This window comes from Oryctolagus cuniculus, chromosome 7 (assembly GCF_051225735.1).
Source record: "Oryctolagus cuniculus isolate XC-2025 breed Fujian yellow rabbit chromosome 7, ASM5122573v1, whole genome shotgun sequence".
Lineage (NCBI taxonomy): Eukaryota > Metazoa > Chordata > Mammalia > Lagomorpha > Leporidae > Oryctolagus > Oryctolagus cuniculus.
Genome location: NC_142873.1, coordinates 121,921,064 through 121,944,564, shown reverse-complemented (window position 1 = coordinate 121,944,564; position 23,501 = coordinate 121,921,064). Strand labels below are relative to the sequence as shown.

The following is a 23,501-nucleotide window of genomic DNA, read 5'->3' as shown; positions in this document are numbered from 1 at the left end:
TGGGATGCCGGCACCGCAGGTGGAGGATTAACCGAGTGAGCCACGGCACCAGCCCCCTCTGTATTACCTTTAAAAAAAAATCTCCATCTACTCAGCATGTCCAAACTTGTCTCAGATTTCACTCGACTGTTCTTTGGAAACTTAACTACCCAAGTGTAATGTTTTAATTCAGCATTTATCCAGCTACCCATCATGTATATACCCATAAATATATAATGAGCAGGGCATTATAAAAATATACAAAGCAATTTAGTAAATATTAGCAATACAACTATGAATAAAATTGACAAAATGCTGCTTTCTAGGAGCTCACTACATTCAAGTGGAGGAAGTAATCAAGTAAATAAGATATCAAATATTTTTTATATATCAGTTGTTGTTAAATTTTGTGGACTGGGGGCCGGCGCCGTGGCTCACATGGTTAATCCTCCACCTGTGGTGCTGGCATCCCATACAGGCGCTGGGTTCTAGTCCCGGTTGCTCCTCTTCCAGTAAAAAAAAAAAAAAAAAAAAAAAATTTGTGGTCTGAGGATCTTTATACACTTTTAAAAATTATTTGAAAGGGGCCAGCACTGTAGCGTAATGGGCTAAGCCTCTGCCTGCAGTGCTGGAATCCCATTTGGGTGCTGGTTTGTGTCCTGGCTGCTCCTCTTCCAATCCAGCTCTCTGCTATTGCCTGGGAAAGTAGTGGAGGATGGCCCAAGTGCTTGGGCCCCTACACTCGCACGGGAGACCTAGAAGAAGCTCCTGGCTTCTAGCTTCAGAGTGACTCAGCGCCAACCTTTACAGCCATCTCAGGAGCAAACAAGCAGATGGAAGAACTTTCTCTCTGTCTCTCCCTCTCTTTGCCTCTCAAATAAATAAGTAAAATCTTTTTTTTTTTTTTTTTTTTTTTTGACAGGCAGAGTGGACAGTGAGAGAGACAGAGAGAAAGGTTTTCCTTTGCTGTTGGTTCACCCCCCAATGGCCACCGCTGCCGGCGCGCTGCAGCCGTCGCACCGCACTGATCCGATGGCAGGAGCCAGGTACTTATCCTGGTCTCCCATGGGGTGCAGGGTCCAAGCACTTGGGCCATCCTCCACTGCACTCCCAGGCTACAGCAGAGAGCTGGCCTGGAAGAGGGGCAACCGGGACAGAATCCGGCGCCCCGACCGGGACTAGAACCCGGGGTGCCAGTGCCATATGGGTGCTGGTTTGAGACCCCGCTGCTGTTTTGTTTGTTTGTTTGTTTGTTTTTACACTTTGTTTTTTTGCTCAGATTCATCTAGCTTTGATCATTAGAGTTTCTCTAGTTTGGTTCCTATGCCTTTTTGACATGTCTCCAGTCTTTCTTATTTTAATGTAATTTAAAAATTTTTAGGGCCGGCGCTGCAGCTCACTAGGCTAATCTTCTGCCTAGCGGCGCCGGCACACCGGGTTCTAGTCCCGGTTGGGGCACCGGATTCTGTCCCGGTTGCCCCTCTTCCAGGCCAGCTCTCTGCTGTGGCCAGGGAGTGCAGTGGAGGATGGCCCAGGTGCTTGGGCCCTGCACCCCATGGGAGACCAGGAAAAGCACCTGGCTCCTGGCTCCTGCCATCGGATCAGCGCGGTGCGCTGGCCGCAGCGCGCCGGCCGCGGCGGCCATTGGAGGGTGAACCAACGGCAAAGGAAGACCTTTCTCTCTGTCTCTCTCTCTCACTGTCCACTCTGCCTGTCAAAAAAAAAATTTATATCCTGCAAGAATTATACATTTTTGAATAATGCTTAATAATATATGTATTTCTGGAGAGTAATGTAATATTTGAAGACATTTATATAATGTGTGCTAATAATCATGATGCTAAGCCCAGGATTGTATGCTTCACTGCTGCATTCTACCAACTTTTAAGAGCTATCACCAATTCTTCTCAAACTATTTCAAAAAATCAAAGGAGAGAAAACTCTTCCAGATTCACTCTATGAGGCCAGCATTACCCTTATCCCCATACTAGACAAGGAAACAACCAAAAAACTAGGGTTGGCATTGTGGCTAGCAAGTTAGGCCACCACTTGTGACAACAGCATCCCACATCAGAGCACTGATTCCAAGACCTGGCTGCTCTACTTCCAGTCTACCTCACTACTAGATTGAACCATTAGTTTACTCTCCAAATGGCTACAACAGCCAGAACTGGGCCAGGCGAAAGCCAGGAGCCAGGAGCTTCATCTGGGTCTGCCAGCATGGTTGCAGGAGCCCAAGTACTTGGATCGTCTGCTGCTGCTTTCCCAGGTGCATCAGCAAGGAGCTGCATCAGGAATGGAGCAGCTGGGACTCAAAGTGATGCCCATATGGGATGCTGGCATTGTAGGCAGAAGCTTAGTCCTCTATGCCACAACACTGGCACCTCAAATAAATTTTTAAAAAAATTTACCATCATCAAGTGAGATTTAGCCCAGGGATGCAAAGGTGGCTCAATATAGGCAAATCAATAAGTGTGATGCACCGTATCAGCAGTAGGGTAAAAAAAAAAATCATTTCAGTAAGATGCAAAAAAATTTAGATAAAATTCAACATTTGTTCGTGATTAAAATCTCTGAACAAATTTTAGTATAGGATTGCATCTGAACTTAATAATTGCTATATAAGACTTTCTAACAGTCAGCATTATACTGAAAAGGGAAAAGATGAGAGTATTTCCTCTAGGGCTAGCATTGTTACATAATGGGTTAAGCTGCCATCTGCAATGCCAGCATCCCATGTGAGGGCCTGTTGGAGTCTGGATAGTCTACTTCCAATCCAGCTCCCTGCTAATGTGCCTGGGAAATCAGCAGAAGATGGCCCAAGTCATTAGGCCCTTGCACCCATGTGGGAGACCTGGACTAAGCTCCTGGCTCCTGGCTTTGGCTTGGCTCAGCCCCGGCCTTTGCAGCCATATTCCCACAGAATATTCTGTCTCTCTCTCTGTAATTCTGCCTTTCAAATAAATAAAAGTGATTCTTTAAAAAAAAAAAAAAAACTTTCCACTAAGATCTAAAATAAGACAAGGATTTCCACTCCCATTCTTTTGTGTGTGTGTGTGTGTATGTGTGTGTGTATTTAAGATTTATTTGATTTATTGGGAAGGCAGAGACAGAGAAAGAAAGACATCTTTCATCTGCTGGTTCATTCCCCCAAAGCCTACAACAGCCTTGGCTGGGCCACACTGAAGCCAGGAACCAGGCACCCCATCCAGGTCTCTCACGTAGGTGTCAGGGGCCCAAGTAGTTAGGCAACCAACAGGGAGCTGCATCAGCAGTGATGTAGCTGGCGTTCAAACCCACATTTGATATGGGATACAACTATCAGATGCAGTGGCTTACCCCACTGCACCTCAGCACTAGCCCCATCCACTCCCATTGTTTTTAAAATTCTCTTCCTCTCAACTGTCACTCTAAAACCATAATTTTGTTCTGATACCTCCAATTTTAGTCCAACCTTCTCCATTTCCTTACTTATAACTTTTTCATCTGGTACTTAGAAAGCTGGTTCTCTATCTATAATATATTCCACTTGCTTGTAGTTACAAAATTGTGCTAACTCATAGTCCTATGAAATTCAGATTTAACTAGAGTACAATATTTATATATAGTTTTTGTTTTTTATCTCTATATATATCTAGTCAAAATACTGCTTTTCAGAGTGAATTTGTCACTTAGGTATGACTGCTATATCAAATTACCTTAGACTGAGTCGTTTTGAGATGAGGGTGCCAACAAGATCCGATACTGGTGAAAGCCTTCTAGGTTACAGTCAACTTCTTGTATCTCCCTAGACATGAGAAAGCTCTTGGTTCCTTAATCTCATTCCTCATGACCTAATTACCTCCAAAAGGCCCCACTTCCTAATACCATCACATTGAGGGTTAAAATTTCAACATATGAATTTTAGGGAAACAGAAATATTTAATCCGTAATACTTGTGTTTAATCTTTTCTTCCTCTTCTCTTTCAATGAAGTTGTTTTATTTGTAATAGGTTAATTTGTTACTGTTTGGATGGTTTTCTTTTTTTTGTTTTTTCTTTTTTGACAGGCAGAGCGGACAGTGAGAGAGAGAGAGAGAAAGGACTTCCTTTTTGCCGTTGGTTCACCCTCCAATGGCTGCCGTGGCCAGCACGCTGTGGCCGGCGCACCGCGCTGATCTGAAGCCAGGAGCCAGGTGCTTTTCCTGGTCTCCCATGCAGGTACAGGGCCCAAGCACTTGGGCCATCCTCCACTGCACTCCTGGGCCACAGCAGAGAGCTGGACTGGAAGAGGAGCAACTGGGACAGAATCTGGCGCCCCGACCGGGACTAGAACCCGGTGTGCCGGCGTCGCAGGCAGAGGATTAGCCTATTGAGCCATGACGCCAGCCACTGTTTGGATGGTTTTCAATACTTCCTACTCATCCTGCCTGATTTTAATTAATTATTCGGTTGGGAGGATATGTGAAACATTAATATGGTTACAATAGTCTAAATAGATACAGAAAGATAAGGTTGACAAAAACTTTGTGGAAGATGCAAATTATAAGAAAAATTCATGGATTTCTAATATTTTTAACCAAAAATAAACTTATCTTTTAATTCCATTCGTAATTTTTTTATTTACTTAAAAGACTTTAATTGTTTGAGTGGTAGAGTTAGAGAGAGACAGAAAGGTCTTCTATCCGCTGGTTCACTCCCCAAATGGCTGCAATGGCCAGAACTGAGCTGATCTGGAACCAGTAGCTTCTTTGGGGTCTCCCAAATGGGTTTAGGTGCCCAAGCACTTGGGCCATCTTCCAGTGCTTTCCCAGGCCATAGCAGAGAGCTAGATTGGAAGAGGAGCAGCCAGGACACAAACCAGTGCCCATATGGGATGCTGGCAGCACAGGCAGAGGCTTAGGCCACTACACCACAGTGTCTCTCCCCTTTAAATTATATTTTTTCACAAACTTTTTGAAGTACCCTTGTATATTCAAAAAGGTATTGCTACTTCCTTAACTCTACTAATCACTGCCTGTTCTCCTTGGTTTTCCGTTCTTTTCTTCTGATAGCTTATATGTAGCCAGTTTCTTTAGTTTCTAGCTTATCTTTCTTTTATACAAATAAGCAGATATATTATATTCTCTTCTCCTTTTTTTAAAAAAAGATTTTATTTATTTATTTGAGAGGTAGAGTGAGTGAGAGAGAGAGAGAGAGAAAGGTCTTCCTTCCGTTGGTTCACTCCCCAAATGGCCATAACGGCCGGAGTTGTGCTGATCCAAAGGCAGGAGCCAGGTGCTTCTTCCTGGTTTCCCACATGGGTGCAGGGGCCCAAGGACATGGGCTATCTTCTACTGCTTTCACAGGCCACAGCAGAGAGCTAGATTGGAAGAGGAGCAGCTGGGACTAGAACTGGCACACATATGGGATGCCAGCGCCACAGGCGGAAGATTAGCCTACTGTGCCGCAGTGCCGGCCTCTCTCTTCTCCTTCTGAAAGATTTTACTTATTTATTTATTTGAAAAGCAGAGTTATAGAGAGAGGGAGAGAAGAAACAGAGAAATCTTTCATCTGCTGGTTCACTCCTTAAATGGCTGCAAAGGCCAGGTCTGGACCAGGCTGAAGCCAGGAGCCTGGATCTCTCACATGGGTGCAGGGGCTCAAGTACTTGAGCTATCACTGCTTTCCCAGGCACATTAGCAGGTAGCTGGATCCGAACTGGAGCAGCTGGGATTCAAACCAGTGCCCATATGGGATGCCAGCGTCATAGGCAGCGGCTTAAACAGTTATGCCACAGCACCAACCCCTGTTTTCTTTCTTACACTAAAGGTAGCACACTGCTTTTTTCATTTAAAAGTGTATTTGGAAATCAGTCCAAATCATTCTAAAGCTATTTTTCTTATTCTTATATCTTCATAATACTCCATGTTTTACTCAGTCATTGTCCTCTGTATGGATATTTAGGGTGTTTGTAGTTTTTGCAATTAGAAAAATTGCTGTGTGAATGACATTGTTCATATATGTTCTCATGTTGTTGGATGTTGATTGTTTCTCACATATTCAACCAACCTTGTATTTCTTGAATAAACCCAGCTTGGATATTGTATTAGTGAACACTTCATCACAATATTGTAAATACCTCAGAGAAACTAATTTATACAGGAGGAATGTTTATTTTGGTTCATGGTTTTAGAGGTTCTCATCCCAAGGTTGGGTGCCTGCGTTAGTCTGGTTGTCTGATGAGGGCAGTGGAAGGTGAGAAATGTGCACATGAAGTATCACATGGCAAACCAAGAAGCAGAGACAAGAAGTGTGCTCTTCCTCCATGTCCCTCTCTCTTCACAAAACCACCCAGCAACTTAATCCAATCAAATTACTTCCCAAAAGTGTTGTCTTTAGACATCACAATTGTATTGTTTCTACCCTTAATCTGTTAACATAAGACTTTGGGGGCTGGGGCTGGCCATGTGGCATAGAGGATTAAGCCACTGCCTACAGCACTCACATCTCTATGGACGCTAGTTGGTGGCCTGGCTGTTCCTCTTCCCAACCAGCTCCCTGCTAACATGCCTGGGAAAGCAGCAGTGGATGGCCCAAGTACTTGGGCCCTTGCCCCATGTGGGAGACTCGGAGGAAGCTCCTGGCTCCTGTCTTCGTACTGGCCCAGCTCCAGCTGTTGTAGCCATTTAGGGAGTGAACCAGTGGATGGAAGATCTTGCTCTCTGTTTATCCTTTTCTTGTTCTCTCTGTAACTCTGTATTTTAAATAAATAAATAATTTTTTTTTGAAAAAGACTTGAGCCTTTGAGGGGGACACCCAAATGAATATCACGAATATCCAAACTATAGCAGATAAGATATATTAATTTTTTACAAAGAGTTATTTATTTTTTTAAGATTTTTTTTTTATTTGAAAGGTAGAGTTACAGACAGTGAGAAGGAGAGACAGAGAGAAAGGTCCTCCTTCTGCTGGTTCACTCCCCCAATGGCCACAACAGCCAGAACTACGCTGATCTGAAGCCAGGAGCTTCCTCCTGGTCTCCCATGCGGATGCAGGGGCCCAAGCACTTGGGCCATCCTCCACTGCTTTCCCAGGCCATAGCTGAGAGCTGGATCAGAAGAGGAGCAACCGGACTAGAACCGGCGCCCATATGGGATGCCAGAGCCACAGGCAGAGTATTAACCTGCGCCACAGCGCCGGCCCCCAAAGAGTTACTTATCTGAAAAGTCTTGTGGCAGATAGAAAGATAGAGAGAAGGGAGCTGGGGAAAGAGATCTTTCATCTTTTATCTTTCACCTTCTGATTCACTCCCCAGATACCGGTGACAGCTAGGACTAGGCCATTCCGAAGCCAGGAGCCAGGCCCTCCTTCCAGGTTTCCCACCTGTATGGCAAGAACCCAGTTGCTGCCACCCAGTTGCATTATCAGAATCTGGATTGGAAGTGTGGAGTATCCAGGACTTGAACCAGACACTCTGATGTGGGATGTGGGCATCCGAACTTGCAGCTTAATCTGCTGCTCTGCAATGCCAGCTCCTGTTAATGTTTTCTATAGGACTTTTACATGTCTATCATTGAGTTATATGTACCTATAACTCTCCTTTCATAATATCTTGTAAGGCTGGTGTCAGAGTTTTTCTGGTCTTGCAAAAGAGTTACTGCTCCATTTTCTATTCTCTGGAATACTTTGTATTGTAAATTGGTATTTCTTCCTTAAGTATTTTACAGAAGTCTCCCATGAACTCATCCATTGAGTTCTTAATTTTGACTATTATCTTTTTCAATTATATTTGAAAAATTTGAAGATTTTTAAAAATCTAAATGAAAGACACAGCAAAAAATTAAAAGTAAATACTGCTACAGAATTATCTGGAGTGCCTATTGATCTGTTTCTATTATCTTTTGCTTTTCATTTATGTGTGGCTTTGTCTTAAAGGTATTTCTACTTATTGTATTTGATTGTATTAGCTTATATACTAACATTGTATTTGAAAAATTGCTTAGAGAAATTAGAATAGATGATGAAATTTTATTTGTTTTAGCTACTAAGATGCCAGGAGTTACTAACAATCTGGGATTGTTTTAATTCATTTCAAGTATCAATATTTTTCTGGGCCACCCAGATGACCAAGCAATGTTTTAATTCTGATTTACCCTTAATCCCAAGGTGAATTTGTTTTGGGTCCAGTGACCTAAAAAAACCTATTTTTAAAAAAAAGATTTTCTTTTTTAGAGCAGATTTATTTTCACAGTAAGTCTGAACAGAGACTAAGGTACTTATAGATGCTCTTCCTAAATATACTGCCCAGGCTTTTAAGTGTGCTTTCCGGTCTACAACACCTCTCCTGGAATTTATCATGCCTGCAGGAGAAAAGTATGCTAATACTAGGCTTGTCTTCTAGATGTTTATCTTCTTCCAGATCTTGGCCTGGTAATTCTTTACAACTTTGTTGGTTTCGGATGTGTTTGACCAGTTGCTTTCTAATAATCAGTACAACTTTTCTAGTTGTTCTCAGTAGAAAGTTGGTCTTGGCCAGAACTTGGCTTACTTGGCTAATCCTCTGCCTGCGGTGCCAGCACCCTGGGTTCTAGTCCCGGTTGGGGTGCTGGATTCTGTTCCGGTTGCTCCTCTTCCAGTCCAGCTCTCTGCTGTACCCTGGGAAGGCAGTGGAGGATGGCCCAAGTGCTTGGGCCCTGCACCCACATGGGAGACCAGGAGGAAGCACCTGGCTCCTGGATTCGGATTGGCACAGCACGCCAGCCGCAGCAGCCATTTGGAGGGTGAACCAATGGAAAAAGGAAGACCTTTCTATCTAACTCTGCCTGTCCAAAAAAAAAAAAAAAAAAAGAAAGTTGGTCTGACCTATTTAGCCTGCTATAATTAAACACAAATTTGGGGGCCAGCATTGTGGCTTAGTGGATAAAGCTGCTGCCTGCAGTGCCAGCATCCCAGATGGGTACCGGTTTGAGTCCCGGCTGCTCTACTTCTGATCCAGTTCTCTGCTATGGCCTGGGAAAGCAGTAGTGATGTCCCAAGTCCTTGGGATTCCTGGAAGAAGCTCTGGGCGCCTGGCTTCAGATTGGCACAGCTCCAGCCATTGCAGCCAACTGGGGAAGTGAACCAGCGGATGGAAGACCTCTCTCTCTCTGCCTTTCCTCGCTCTGTGTAACTCTTTCAAATAAATAATAAAATAAATCTTTAAAAAAACCCACAAATTTGTTTGTTACAAATTATTGCCAGTAGATTGTGTATTTACTTAGATATAAGATCTTTTTAGATATTAGGTACTTAGATAAGGATGGATCTAGATGAATCTAGTAAGAAATGGCACAACTAGGGGGCTGGCATTGTGGTGTAGCAGGTAAAGCCACCACCAGTGATACTGGCATCCCATATGGGTGCCAGTTAATATCCTGGCTGCTCCACTTCTGATCCAGCTCCCTTCTAATGGCCTAAGAAAAGCAGCAGAAGATGGCCCAAGTGTTTGGGCCCTGCCACCTATATGGGAGACCTGGATGAAGATCTTGGCTCCTGGCTTTGGCCTGGCCCTGCCCCTGCCCTGGCTTTTGTGGCCATCTGGGGAGTGAAACAGTGAGTGGAAGATCTCTTTCTCTCTCTGTCTCCTCCTTTCTCTCTCTTTCAAATAAAAAAAAATAATTTTTTATAAAAGAAATTGTATACTAGGCCGGCGCCGTGGCTCAATAGGCTAATCCTCCACCTTGCGGCGCCGGCACACCGGGTTCTAGTCCCGGTCGGGGCGCCGGATTCTGTCCCGGTTGCCCCTTTTCCAGGCCAGCTCTCTGCTATGGCCAGGGAGTGCAGTGGAGGATGGCCCAGGTGCTTGGGCCCTGCACCCCATGGGAGACCAGGAAAAGCACCTGGCTCCTGGCTCCTGCCATCGGATCAGTGCGGTGCGCCGGCCGCAGCGGCGGCCATTGGAGGGTGAACCAACGGCAAAGGAAGACCTTTCTCTCTCTGTCTCTGTCTCTCACTGTCCACTCTGCCTGTCAAGAATTAAAAAAAAAAAAAAAAAAAAGAAATTGTATACTAAACACCTTTTAATATCACTGTTAAAGTTTACTTTCAAATATGGAGACATATTGTAGATATTAAACTTTATAAATTATAAAATTACACAATTTAAATTTTATAATTATAAAATTATGATCTTTCACTTCAGCTCGTGATGCAGATGAGCGAGAGAAGTGGATCCATGCCTTAGAAGAAACAATTCTTCGGCATACTCTCCAGCTTCAAGTAAGAGTCTTTACATGGCTTCAGCATCATTCATTAGTGTATTTGTGTGTTTACTTTCTGTATTTTTAAATAACTCTGACACAATGCAATGAGAACTTTTATTTTCTGAGTTGCCTATTCTTGTCTTTAAAATTTTATAAAGTTATTTATTTTTTATATGGTAAAATATTTCTCAATGATAGAATATTGATTTTTGTCTAAAAACAAGACAGTACAAAGTGATGTTGAAAGTGAAATGCTATGTTAAAATGTGGCAGATTCATTTTTAAAATTTAGTATCTATAGTTGGTTATTTATATAGCCAAATTGTATAATTTTGCATAATAATTGATAAGTCCTGAGAAGTTGACCTAATTTTCTGTTTATAGGATTTGTCTGTTATCATCTGTGTCAGCACTCTTTAGGATAAAAGAGAAAATAAAAACATAATCCAAACTGGTTCAAGATTTTAAAAAAGCAAATCTGATTTAGGTATAGTTTCACGTAGATATTTAATGTTGTGAGGACTCAATCTCTGTTTCTAGGTTTCGTTTTTTCTGATTTGGCTCCATTTTGACAGATTCAGATAGGTTTATGATGATAAAATGGATGCAGTAATTTCAGCCTCACTTGTAGGAGCTCTGAGTTTATAGAGGCTGTTGTTCTTTCTGGATCTTAGTAGAATAAACAAGATTATTGCTAATTGCCTTAGCTTTTCTTTTTTAAAGATTTATTTATTTATTTGAAAACCATAGATAGCTACACAGAGAGAGGAGAGGCAGAGAGAGAGAGAGAGAGAGAGAGAGAGAGAGAGAAGTCTTCCATCCGATGGCCCACTCCCTAACTGGCCACAATGGCTGGAGCTGTAGCAATCCAAAGCCAGGAGCCAGGAGCTTCCTCCGGGTCTCCCATGCAGGTGCAGGGGCCCAAGGATCTGGGCCACCCTCCACTGCTCTCCCAGGCCACAGCAGAGAGCTGGACTGGAAGCGGAGCAGCTGGGCCTTGAACCAGCACCCACATGGGATACCGGTGCCCAGGCCAGGGTGTTAACCCGCTGCACCACAGTGCTGGCCCCTAATTGCCTTAGTTTTTAACCATGAATCCAATCCTAACCAATCATAATTTTACATTCACAGAGCCACTCCAGAGCCGAGATATTATTGGATTCACAAATAACACATAGCTAATGGGGGTGAAAGGTGTGTCAGCTCTACCCCACACCACCACAAGCAAAGTCAGAATAGAGAAAAAAAGATGCTCAAGTGACAAGAGCAACAGATGTCTACTCTACCACTCTGCAGATACTTTTCTATGTTTAATTTCCAATGAAGGAGCTTATAGAATATTTTGATTATTTTGATTTAGAAGATTGAATTGTGGAAAACTGATGTTTTATAACTCTTTTTCTCTATCTTGGCCCTATTCCAGAATTGGCTTGATTAGATAAAGTGGCACAGGGCATCTCAAGTCCTCTAAGATAGTAATCTACCTCTCATTTGGAAGTGTTCAAGTAATGGGCCATCAAAGAAGGAGGTACCTTTCTCTGAAGGGAGGAGAGAACTTCCACTTTGACTATGACCTTGTCTAAATAAGATCGGAGTTGGCGAACTCAAAAGGCTTCCATAGCTTTGGCAATTCATAAGAGCCTAGGGTGATTACTGACACCATAAACAAGAGTGTCAATTTGTTAAGTCAACAACAGGAGTCACTGTGCACTTACTCCCCATGTAGGATCTCTGTCCTTAATGTGTTGTCCAATGTGAATTAATGCTACAACTAGTATTTAAACAGTACTTTACACTTTGTGTTTCTTTGTGGGTGCAAACTATTGAAATCTTTACTTAATATATACTAAATTGATCTTCTGATAAAGATAATTGAAAATGAATCTTGATGTGAATGGAATGGGAGAGGGAGCGGGAGATGGGAGGGTTGTGGGTGGGAGGGAAGTTATGGGGGGGAAAAGCCACTGTAATCCATAAGATGTACTTTGGAAATTTATATTTATTAAATAGACGTTAAAAAAAAAGGAAAGTGTTCAAGTAGAGGCTTAAACTTTAAGCCGACACCATCTGTGGTGTCGGCATCCAATATGGACACCAGTCCGAATCCCTGCTGCTTCACTTCCTATCCAGCTCCCTGCTAATGTGCCTAAGAAAGCAGTAGAGGATGGCCCAAGTGGGTACATGGGAGACCCAGAAAATGTTCCTGGCTCCTGGCCTCAAAGTGGTGCAGCTGCAGTCATTGCTCTCTCCTTTTTTCTTGGTAACTGTTTTTCAAATAAATAAATAAATAAATTTGAAAAAGGATGTGGTTATTAAGGGACTATAAAAAAGAATTAGCAGGGGGCCAGTGCTGTGGCGCAGCAGGTTAAAGCCCTGGCTTGCAGCACTGGCATCCCAAATGGGCGTGGTTCTAGTCCCAGCTTCTCCTCTTCTGATCCAGCTCTCTGCTGTGGCCTGGGTAAGCAGTAGAAGATGGCCCAAGTGCTTGGGCCCCTGCACCCATATGCGAGATCTGAATGAAGCTCCTGGCTCCTGGCTTTGGCCTGGCCCTGCACTGGCTATTGAGGCCATCTGAGGAGTAAACTAACAAATGAAAGATCTCTCTCTCTCTCTCTCTCTCTCTCTCTCTCTCTCTATATATATATATATATATATATATATCCTTTCTCTATCTCTTTGTGACTCTTCCTTTCAAATAAATAAATATTTAAAAATATACACGTTTTCCATGGACTTTATTTTTAAAAAAAAAGATTTATTTGAGAGGCAGAATTCAGAGAGAGAGGGAAAGACAGAGAGAAAGGTCTTCTATCAGCTGGTTCATTCCCCAAATGGCTGCAATGGCTGGAGCTGGGCAAGTCTGAGCCAGGATATTTTTCTAAGTCTCACACGCGGGTACAGGAGCCAAAACACTTGGACCATCCTCTATTGCTTTCCCAGGCTATAAGCATAGAGCTAGATAGGAAGAGGAGCAGCTGAGACACAAACTAGTGCCCATATGGGATGCTTGTGCTGCAGGTAGAGGTTTAGCCCGCTATGCCACAGTGCCAGCCCCTCCATGGACTTTTTGAAGACCCTGTGTGTACACCTCCTGCTTCCCCAGTTAAGATGTAGACTCCTTAAAGTCAGATACCTCCATTTAATCCAGTTTTGGAATTTCTGAACTTTTGCTAAGATGAACACTTATACATCTGAAAATAATGGGAAGATAAAATAACCTTGAGAAATCTAGATTTCTGATAGTTTTGATATTTTAAAGTATATATGATACAAAAGAGTACTTTATATTTTGTCTAAGCTTAATGCATGGACAGGATAGAACCTTTTAAGGTTTTTTTGAGGTTAATTGTTCATTTGGCAAAAAATTCTCTTTCTAGACATAGTGAAATATGTTTTTTTAAAATTTATTTGAAGGAATTACACAGAGAAGGAGAGGCAGAGAGAGAGAGAGGGAGAGAGAGAGAGAGTTCTTCCATCCGCTGGTTCACTCCCCAGTTGGCTTCAATGGCTGGAGCTGTGCGGATCCGAAGCCAGGAGCCAGGAGCTTCTTCTGGGTCTCCCACACGAGTGCAGGGGCCCAAGGACCTGGGCCATCTTCTACTGTTTTCCCAGGTCATAGCAGAGAGCTGGATCGGAAATGGAGCAGCTGGGACTTGAACCGGCGCCCTTATGGGATGCTGGCACTGCAGGTGGCAGCTTTACCTGCTACACCACAGTGCCAGCCCCAAGAGATAGTGAAGTATGTTAAATAATTTTACTGTAGGCCAGTGAAGTGGCTCACTAGCTAATCCTCCGCCTGTGGCGCTGGCACCCTGGGTTCTAGTCCCGGTTGGGGCACTGGTTCTGTCCCGGTTGCTCCTCTTCCAGTCGAGCTCTCTGCTGTGGCCAGGGAGTGCAGTGGAGGATGGCCCAAGTGCTTGGGCCCTGTACCCGCATGGGAGACCAGGAGAAGCACCTGGCTCCTAGCTTCGGATCCACGCAGCGCACCGGCTGTAACAGCCATCTGGGGGTTGAACCAGCGGAAGGAAGACCTTTCACTCTGTCTCTGTCTCTAACTCTGCCTTCAAAAAAAAAAAAAAAATTTCACTGTAGCCAAAATGTCTAGGTTTGTACTTAACCATTAACTGTTATTTGTAATTCAAATGAGCTGTAATTTATAATTTGTAATTCAAATTCCTGTTTCAGTATCCTCATGTATCAAATGAGAACAGTAAAAGAACCTGCCTCAGACAGTTGTTTTGACAGATTATGAGTTAATTAAAAACTGTTGAAATAATGTCTAGCTATAGTAAGAACTTGTTTAAAGTTAATTGCCATTACTGATAACTATTCCTAGCATTTCTTCTCATTGTGCTAATATTCAAATAGTGCTTAGTAAATTTGAATCAAATGAAGGAATTGTAAGGAAGTAATGAACAAACACTTGATGTGTAGATTGCTTTTCCATTTTGGCTTATTGACTACTCTGAGATGTATGATATACTAGCTTTCTATAGGTGCCATGATGGCCGCTCGTGGAGCTGTCTTCTAAAATGCATGGGGAGGAAATTAAGTGATAGCAAGAACCTCCTTTTAAATAAGTCTTACTGTCTACTATTGTACTAGATTATTTTCCTTCAATTATTTTGTGACTTTATAACAAAATCTCGTAAAACATGAATTTTGGTCCCCAAATGAGGAAGCCTCTATTACATAGCACTGCTTCCCTAACGCTTGACCTTGTCACGTTTACATGTCCTACTTTTCTATTGAACTTTGTAGCCATTAAACTATACTGCATTGGCCTTGTCATTTCTAGGAGCTGTATCGTCTCCAAACTGTTAAATTAAAAACTGTTTTCTCTCTTTTAAATTTTTTATTTATTTTTCATTTTTATTTGAAAGATAGAGAGAAATAGACTGGCAGAGATCCTGCATTCGTTAATTTTCTCTACCAATTCCCATGATACCTGGGCTGGGCCATGCTGAAGCCAACAGCTTAGAACTCAGTCCAGTTCTCCCAATGGGGTGGCAGGGGCTCAAGGGTAAGCTTGCTGCTCACCAAGGTGTACATTAGCAGGAAGCTTGATTGGAAATGAAGTAGCCAGGGCTTGAACTGGGTATGCCAGTATGGAATGTGGGCATCCCAAGTGGCAAGGTAATTGCTGCACCAAATGCCTGCCCCTTTATATTTTATTTTATTTTATTTTTTTATTAAAAAGTATTTTCTCTTTGGCAGTAGTTTTCTCACCTTCGTTCATCTGCTACTGTTTCACCTCTTCTGAATCTTCTCTCATTTTGGTCTGAGCTCTACTTCTCTGTTTTTTCCTCATTAGTAACATTTTAGGGTTTGTTTTGTTTTGTTTTTATGATTTATTTATTTGAAAGACAGGGAGAGAGTGAGAGGGAACAGCACACACACACATACACACACACAGAGAGAGAGAGAGAGAGAGAGAGAGAGAGAGAGAGAGATCTTCTATTCACTGTTGAACTCCCCAGATGGACAATAGTCAGGTCTGAGCTAGGCCAAAGCCAGGAGCCAGGAAGTCCCTCCTGGTCTTCCCGTCATGGGAAGATAGCCAGGTCCTCAGGCTGTCTTCTACTGTCTTCCCAAGGTGCATTAGCAGGAAGCTGGATTGGAAGTACAGTATCTGGTACTCAAACCTGTACCCTGATAGGGGAAGCTGGCATTGCAGATGGCTTGTTCAACTGATGAGACCAACACTCACTGTGGTGACTTTTTAGCTTTATCAAATTCCCCATTATAGCCTTTATGGTCTGTTTTTTCAATATGATTTTTGCTTTTACCCTGAAAATTCTTTTTTTTTTTTTTTTGATTTATTTATTTATTTGAAAAGCAGAGTTACAGAGAGACAGAAAGAGATCATCCATTCACTGGTTCACTCTCCAAATGGCCGCAATGGCTGGAGCTGGGCCAATCCAAAGGTGGGAGCCAGGAGCCTCTTCCAGGTCTCTCACATGGGGCAAGGACCTGAGGACTTGCACCATCTTCCAGTGCTTTCCCAGGCCTTGGCAGAGAGCCTAATTGGAAGTGGAGCATCTGGGACTCAAACTGGTGCCCATATGGGATGCTAGCACCACAGGTGGCAGCTATGCGCTGGCCTCTTACCCTTAGAGTTCTTGTCACTGGACAGTTTAGGCTATATACCATGCTGGTCCCTTTTCCTTAGGCCCCACTGTCTGCTTTTTGTTTTGTTTTTACTTCGACTTCTGTTAGGAGTTACAAGACTAACAAGATTTCATTTTAGGCATTAGCTTTCACAGTTTTTATTTTGTCTAAATTTAATTAGCTATCCATTACTGTGAACACTCTTCCTATTGACTTATAGTTGATTTTCAATTGAATCCTCGCATTTTATCTTTTCATTATATTCAATAACTAAATATAGCCTGTTTTACTTCATTGCAAAAGACCTTTCTTCTTTAGAGTTTTTAGTGACCTCACCTCTACTTTATTTCTCTACTGGGTGCATTTCAAGGAAAAAAATACTCTCACTCTTTCCCAGGGTTAACACTACATACAAACTCCAGACTTCATGTTGTTGTTGTTGTTTTAATTTATTTATTTTATTTGAAAGGCAGAGTTACAGAGAGGCAGAGGCAGAGAGAGAGAAGTCTCCCATCTGCTGGTTCACTCCCCAGATTGGCACAACAGTCAGAGCTGCACCAATCTGAAGCCATGAGCCAGGAGTTTCTTCTGAGTCTCCCACGGTGGTGCAGGGACTTGGGCTATCTTCCACTGCTTTCCCAGGTGCATTAGCAGGGGGCTGGATCGGAAGTGACAAGTAGCTGAGACTTGAACTGGCACCCATATAGGATGCTAGCCTTGCAGGCAACTCCTAAAAACATTTTAAAATATATTTATTTATTTGAGAAGCAGTGAGAGAGAGCCAGATGAAGCGGGGTGGGGGGTGGGGGTGAGAGGGAAGGAGGGAGAAGGAGAAAGGGAGAGAGACAGAGAATGAGTCATGACAAACAGAGATCTTCCATTTGTCAGTTCCCTCCCCAAATGCCTGCCATGTCCGGAGCTAGGCTCCAGGCTAAAGCCCAGAGCTGGGAACTGAACCCATGCCTGTCGAATAGGTGACAGGAATTCAGTTACCTGAAGTATCGCCGCTGCCTCCCAGGAGTGCATTAGCATGAAGCTAGAATCAGGAACTGGACCCAGTTATTGAATCCAGGTACTCTGAAAAGGGATACAAGCATCCTAAGTGGTTTCTGGTTAAGTCTTAACTACCAGGTTAAACATTCACCCCATAAATCTTTTTCTTTTTTAATAACTAAGGCTTCCATTTTTTTGTTGTTATTCTTTTATTTTTTTAAATATTTATTTATTTACTTAAAAGGTAGAGTTACAGAGAGGCAGAGAGAGGTCTTCCATCTACTAGTTCATACCCTAGGTGGCCACAACCACTGGAGTTGGGCCAATCCAAAATCAGGCACCAGGAGCCTCTTCCGGGTCTTCCACGTGCATGCAGGGGCCCAAGGACTTGAGCCATCTTCTGCTTTCCCAGGCCATAGCAGAGAGCTGGATTCAAAATGGAGCAGCTAGGTCTCAAACCAGCACCCATATGGGATGCCAGTGTGTCAACCTTTTAGTATGTAGATTTAGTCATGCTCTTCTTTCTGGATTTTATGGGTTAGAAGAGTCCCTGGAACTTGGTTTCAGCATGGCCAAGTCTGAGCTGTTCCCATCGTTCTTCCCTAAACCCATGTGTATCTGATTTTTTGTTTTAATGACAGCATTATTCTCTGAATCATTGAGTTTTCAAAGTTGAGAGTTAGGTGATAATTTTTAATCTGTCAGACCTGGGGCTTTCCTAGAATCACTTTCATCCTCATCTTCTCCTCACTTTGGCAATTTGGCTATTGTTGCCATCACCCTAATTTAGGGTTTTGGTATATAATGCCTGCTGTATTTCTTGTGCCCTTTTAATTAATATTCTTGAATTTATTTTTTTCTTCATCCTATAAGTGAAGAACCCTCGCTTAATGATATTTAGGCATCCGTAACTGTGAAAAGCCTCTATAGGCTTACATTTACATGTGGGACTAAGTAAAACTTCTTATTAGGAGATATTAGACTCTCTCTCTCTCTTTCTCTCTGTTTAAGATTGATTTGAAAGTCAGAGCTACACACAGAGAACGAGAGGCAGAGAGAGAGAGAGAGAGATCTTCCATCCACTGGTTCATTCCCCAATTGGCTGCACCAGCTGGAGCTGCACTGATCTGAAGACAAGAGCCAGGAGCTTCTTCTGAGTCTCCCACATGGGTTCAGAGGCCCAAGGACCTGGGCCATCTTCCACTGCTTTCCCAGACCATAGCAGAGAGCTGGATTGGAAGTGGAGCAACCGGGACTTGAAGTGGCGCCCATATGAGATGCTGGCACTGCAGGCGTTGGCTTTACCCACTATGCCTCAGTGCCAGCCCCATAGGCTCTCTTGATTTGACCCCAACCTACCTTTCCATCTCCTGTCCTTGCATTTACCTGATATTCCCCACTGAAATCCTTCCTTGTTTTTTGCATTTATTCATGATGTTCTCTCCAAATCTTCACCATCTGTAAGGCTGCCACAAAACACACCAAACACTGGAGTTAGAGGAAAGGTTTATTGTCAGGTGGGGGAAGCTCAACAGGCCAGTAGAAAGGGCAAGAGAGTAAGAGAGAGGAGGAGAGCCTAAGAGAGAGAGGTCATGAGAGAGCACATGTTTAGGAACAGGTCCTCTTAAACCTTTGCTGGGGTGCATGCAGGGAAGTAGGAGTAGGGAATCCCAATTGTTTGGGGGTTGAACTGATACCTGTGGCTGGGCCATGTGGTCACCTGGCTTCCAGCAATGGCAGCGGTGGCAGGGGGAGGGCTAGAGCCTAGGATGGTGTTCCGGGTGTAGATCACAGATAAGACTGTGTCATTTTACTAACACCATCCACATTCCTCAAGTTTGCCTGTTAGATTCTTGCCAGTCATTCACATATACTACTTTTTATTATTTTTTCTTAAGATTTATTTATTCAAAAGGCAGTTTGAGAGAGGGAGAGAAATAGAGAGATCAAGATCTCCCATCTGCTGTTTCACTCCCCACTGGCCAAGGCTGGGCCAAGTTGGAAGTCAGAAGGCAAGAACTCCACCTCAGTCTCCCACTTGGTGGCAGGAGTCCAACTACTTTGGCCATCTTCTGCTGCTTTCCTAGGCACAATAGCAGGGAGCTTGATCAGAAACAGAGCAGCCAGGAATCAAACAGGCACTCCTACAGGACGCTGGTGTCACAGGCAGCTGCTTAACCAGCTGCACACAATACTGGATCATTAATTCTTCTTTTTATTTTTTTCAGACTTTTTTTCATTTTATTTGAGAAGTAGAGTTACAGATAGTGAGAGGGAGATACAGAGACAAAGGTCTTCCATCCACTGGTTAACTCCTCAAATGGCTACAACAGCCAGACTTGGGTTGCTCTGAAGCCAGGAGCCAGGAGCTTCTTCTGGGTCTCCCATGTGGGTGCAGGGGCCCAAGCACTTGGGCCATCTTCCACTGCCTTCCTAGGCCATCAGCTAGCTCAAAAGAGGAGCAGCTGAGACTCAAACTGGTGCCCATATGGGATACTGGCACTGCAGGCAAATGCTTAGCTTACTATGCCATAGCACTGACCCTGCCTTAATTCTTAATTCTTTTAATTTCACTATTATAAAAAGAAATTTCAGGCTGATGCTGTGGTGTAGCAGGTAAAGCCGCTGCCTGGGTGCCAGTTCTAGTCCCAACTGCTCCTCTTCTGATCCAGATCTCTGCTATGGCCTGGGAAACCTGTGGAGGATGGCCCAAGTGTTTGGAACCCTGCACCCACATGGGAGACCTCAAAGAAACTCCTAGTTCCTGGCTTTGGACCAGCCCAGCTCCAACTGTTGCAGCCATTTGTGGAGTGAACCAGAGGATGGAAGACTTCTTTCTTTCTCTGGCCTCTGCTTCTGTAACTCTGCCTTTCAAGTAAATTAATAAATCTAAAAAACAAAAAAAACAAAAAAAAGGAAGTATCTTACTTCCTTCTGTTATACTTGCCACTTCCTCATAGTCCATATAACATTCAACTATATAGTAATAACAGAAGCAACTAGTATTTGAGCACTTCTCTTTTTTTGTATTTGAGAATTTTTTTATCCTGCATATATGGTAGTAATAACTCTAATAAATATATTTTGAATATGTATGTATAAGGCTGTGTTTTTGCTTAGATTATTTCATTGAATGCTCATATAAACCCATGTGAAAGGAGGCATTATTATTCTCATTTTAAAGATGACTTTATTGTACTCTAATTTTTATAGGGCATGCAGGACAATTTTATTTTTAACTTTTTTTTTTTAAAGATTTTTATTTATTCATTTGAGAGGTAGAGCTACAGACAGTGAGAGGGAGAGACAGAGAGAAAGGTCTTCCTTCCGTTGGTTCACTCCCCAAATGGCTGCTACAGCCGGAGCTGCGCTGATCCAAAGCCAAGAGCCAGGAGCTTCTTCCTGGTCTCCCATGCGGGTGCAGGGGCCCAAGGACTTGGACTATCTTTTATTGCTTTCCCAGGCCATAGCAGAAGGCTGGATTAGAAGAGGAGCAGTTCGGCCGGCGCCGCGGCTCACTAGGCTAATCCTCCGCCTAGCGGCGCCGGCACACCGGGTTCTAGTCCCGGTTGGGGCGCCGGATTCTGTCCCGGTTGCCCCTCTTCCAGGCCAGCTCTCTGCTGTGGCCAGGGAGTGCAGTGGAGGATGGCCCAGGTGCTTGGGCCCTGCACCCCATGGGAGACCAGGAAAAGCACCTGGCTCCTGGCTCCTGCCATCGGATCAGCGCGGTGCGCCGGCCGCAGCGCGCCGGCCGCAGCGCGCCGGCCGCGGCGGCCATTGGAGGGTGAACCAACGGCAAAGGAAGACCTTTCTCTCTGTCTCTCTCTCTCACTGTCTACTCTGCCTGTCAAAAAATAAAAATAAAAAAAAATAAAAAAAAAAAATAAAAAAAAAAAAAAAAAAAAAAGAAGAGGAGCAGCCAGGACTAGAACTGGCGCCCATATGGGATGCTGGCACCACAGGCAGAGGATTAACCATGGTGCCGGCCCCTTAACTTTTTTTTTTAAAGATTTATTTATTTTACTTGAAAGTCACAATTACACAGAGAGAAAGGGAGAGGCTGAGAGAGAGAGCAAGAGAGAAGTCTTCCATCCTCTGGTTCACTCCCCAAATGGCTGCAGTAGTCAGAGCTGAGCCGATCTGAAGCCAAGAGCTAGGAGCTTCCTCCGGGTTTCCTACGTGGCTGTAGGGGCCCAAGGACTTGGGCCATATTCCACTGCCTTCTCAGGCCATAGCAGAGAGCTGGACTGGAAGTGGAGCAGCCGGGACATGAACCGGCACCCATATGGGATGCCAACACTGCAGGCAGCGGCCTTACCCACTATGCCAAAGCGCCAGCCCCTATTTTTAACTTTTTTAAAAAAATTTTTTACTCCCATAAGTAAGGGAAAACATACAATATTTATCTTTCAGTGTCTGGCTATTTCACTCAACATGATGTCCTCCAGTTACAACCATTTTCTGCAAATGATAGAATTTCATTCTTTTATAGCTGAATAATATTCCACTGTGTGTGGAATATGTGTGTGTAAGCATATGTGTGTATGACTCTGTGTGTGTTTAAGTAAATATATATTACTTCTTATGTGCCAGAACAGTGTGGGCTTAACATACATTATCTTTTTTTTAACACTTGATCTTGGGGCCAGTGCTGTGGCTTAGCAGATAAAGCTGCTGCCTGCAGTGCTGGCATCCTATATGTGTGCCAGTTCAAGTCCTGGCTGCTGCACTTCCGATCCAGCTCTCTGCTGTGGCCTGAGAAGGCAGTGGAAGATGGTCCAAGTCCTTGGGCCCCTGCACCCACACGAGAGATCTGGGTGAAGCTCCTGGCTCCTGGCTTCGGATTGGTGCAGCTTTGACCGTTGCAGCCAATTGGGGAGTTAACCAGCGGATGGAAGACCTCTCTCTCTGCCTCTCCTCTCTGTGTAACTCTGACTTTCACGTAAATAAATAAATCTTTTAAAAATATAAAAAATAAAAAAAAAACACTTGATCTTAGCCAAAAGGCCAAGAAGCACTATCTCTTTTTTCCTCATGATTTATTTATTTATTTGAAAGACAGAGAGAGAGAGAGAGAGAGAGAGAGAGAGAGCTTCCATCCCGTGGTTCATTCCCCAAATGGCTGTAACAGCCAGAGCTGTGCTGGTCTGAAGCCAGGAGCCAGGAGCTTCTTTCTGGTTTCCCACATGGATGCAGGAGCCCAAGGACTTGGACCATCTTCCACTGCTTTCCCAGATGCATCAGCAGAGAGCTGGATTGAAAGTGGAGCCACAGGGACTCAAACTGGTGCCCATATGGGAAGCTAGCACTACAAGTGGTGGTTTTATCTGCTACGCCACAGTGCCAGCCCCCATTATCTGTTTCAATAATATAATATATTACTCATCTCCCTGATGAGATTATAAATTTCATGAGGCTGGAAAAAGAACCTATCTTATTGATAGTATATTTCTATAAATCCCAACAGGCACTTGAATATGGTTCAAACTTGAATTTGGTTTGAAAGGCAGCGTATTAGAGTAGAAAAGCTTTCAAGTCCAGGTGAACCCGATCTGGGTCTTAGCTCTGCCCCCTTTACTAGCTGTGTAATCTGGGATAAGTAGTTGATTTCTTTTAAGATTCATTTTTTGGCTGGCGCCGCAGCTCACTAGGCTAATCCTCCGCCTTGCGGCGCCGGCACACCGGATTCTAGTCCCGATCGGGGTGCCGGATTCTGTCCCGGTTGCCCCTCTTCCAGGCCAGCTCTCTGCTGTGGCCAGGGAGTGCAGTGGAGGATGGCCCAAGTGCTTGGGCCCTGCACCCCATGGGAGACCAGGATAAGTACCTGGCTCCTGCCATTGGATCAGCGCGGTGCGCTGGCCGCGGCGGCCATTGGAGGGTGAACCAACGGCAAAAGAAGACCTTTCTCTCTGTGTCTCTCTCTCTCACTGTCCACTCTGCCTGTCAAAAAAAAAAAAAAAAAAAAAAAAGATTCATTTTCCTCATCTTTAAAAGTAGATATAAAATCTCAACAAAATAGTTGTGTTAAGATAATATGAAGTGGAGTCTGGGTTGTGGCCTAGTGGCTAAAGCTGCTGTTTGCAGCACTGGTATCCAATCTGGGTGCCAGTTTGAGTCCTGACTGGTACACTTCCAATCCACCTATCTGTTAAAGGCCTGGGAAAGCAGTGGAAAATGGTCCAAATCCTAGGATCCCTGCACCCATGTGAGAAATATA

The 23,501-nt window shown here is 43.7% G+C and overlaps 1 protein-coding gene across 21 annotated transcripts in view; it reads left to right on the top strand.

The window, feature by feature from the left end:
• OSBPL9 (oxysterol binding protein like 9) overlaps positions 1–23,501 on the top strand; it is a 188,901-nt gene that overhangs the window by 90,015 nt on the left and 75,385 nt on the right. For 20 of the 21 annotated variants that reach the window (XR_016211030.1, XM_070078517.2, XM_008265262.5 and 17 more), the window contains one exon: positions 10,120–10,196. The exons of the other annotated variant lie outside the window; for it this stretch is intronic. Coding sequence is in view for 11 of the 20 variants with exons in the window: in XM_070078517.2 (XP_069934618.1) it covers positions 10,120–10,196 (77 nt within the window). In the remaining 9 variants the exon portion in view is untranslated. The remainder of the gene's footprint in view (positions 1–10,119; positions 10,197–23,501) is intronic. 21 annotated transcript variants of the gene reach the window in all.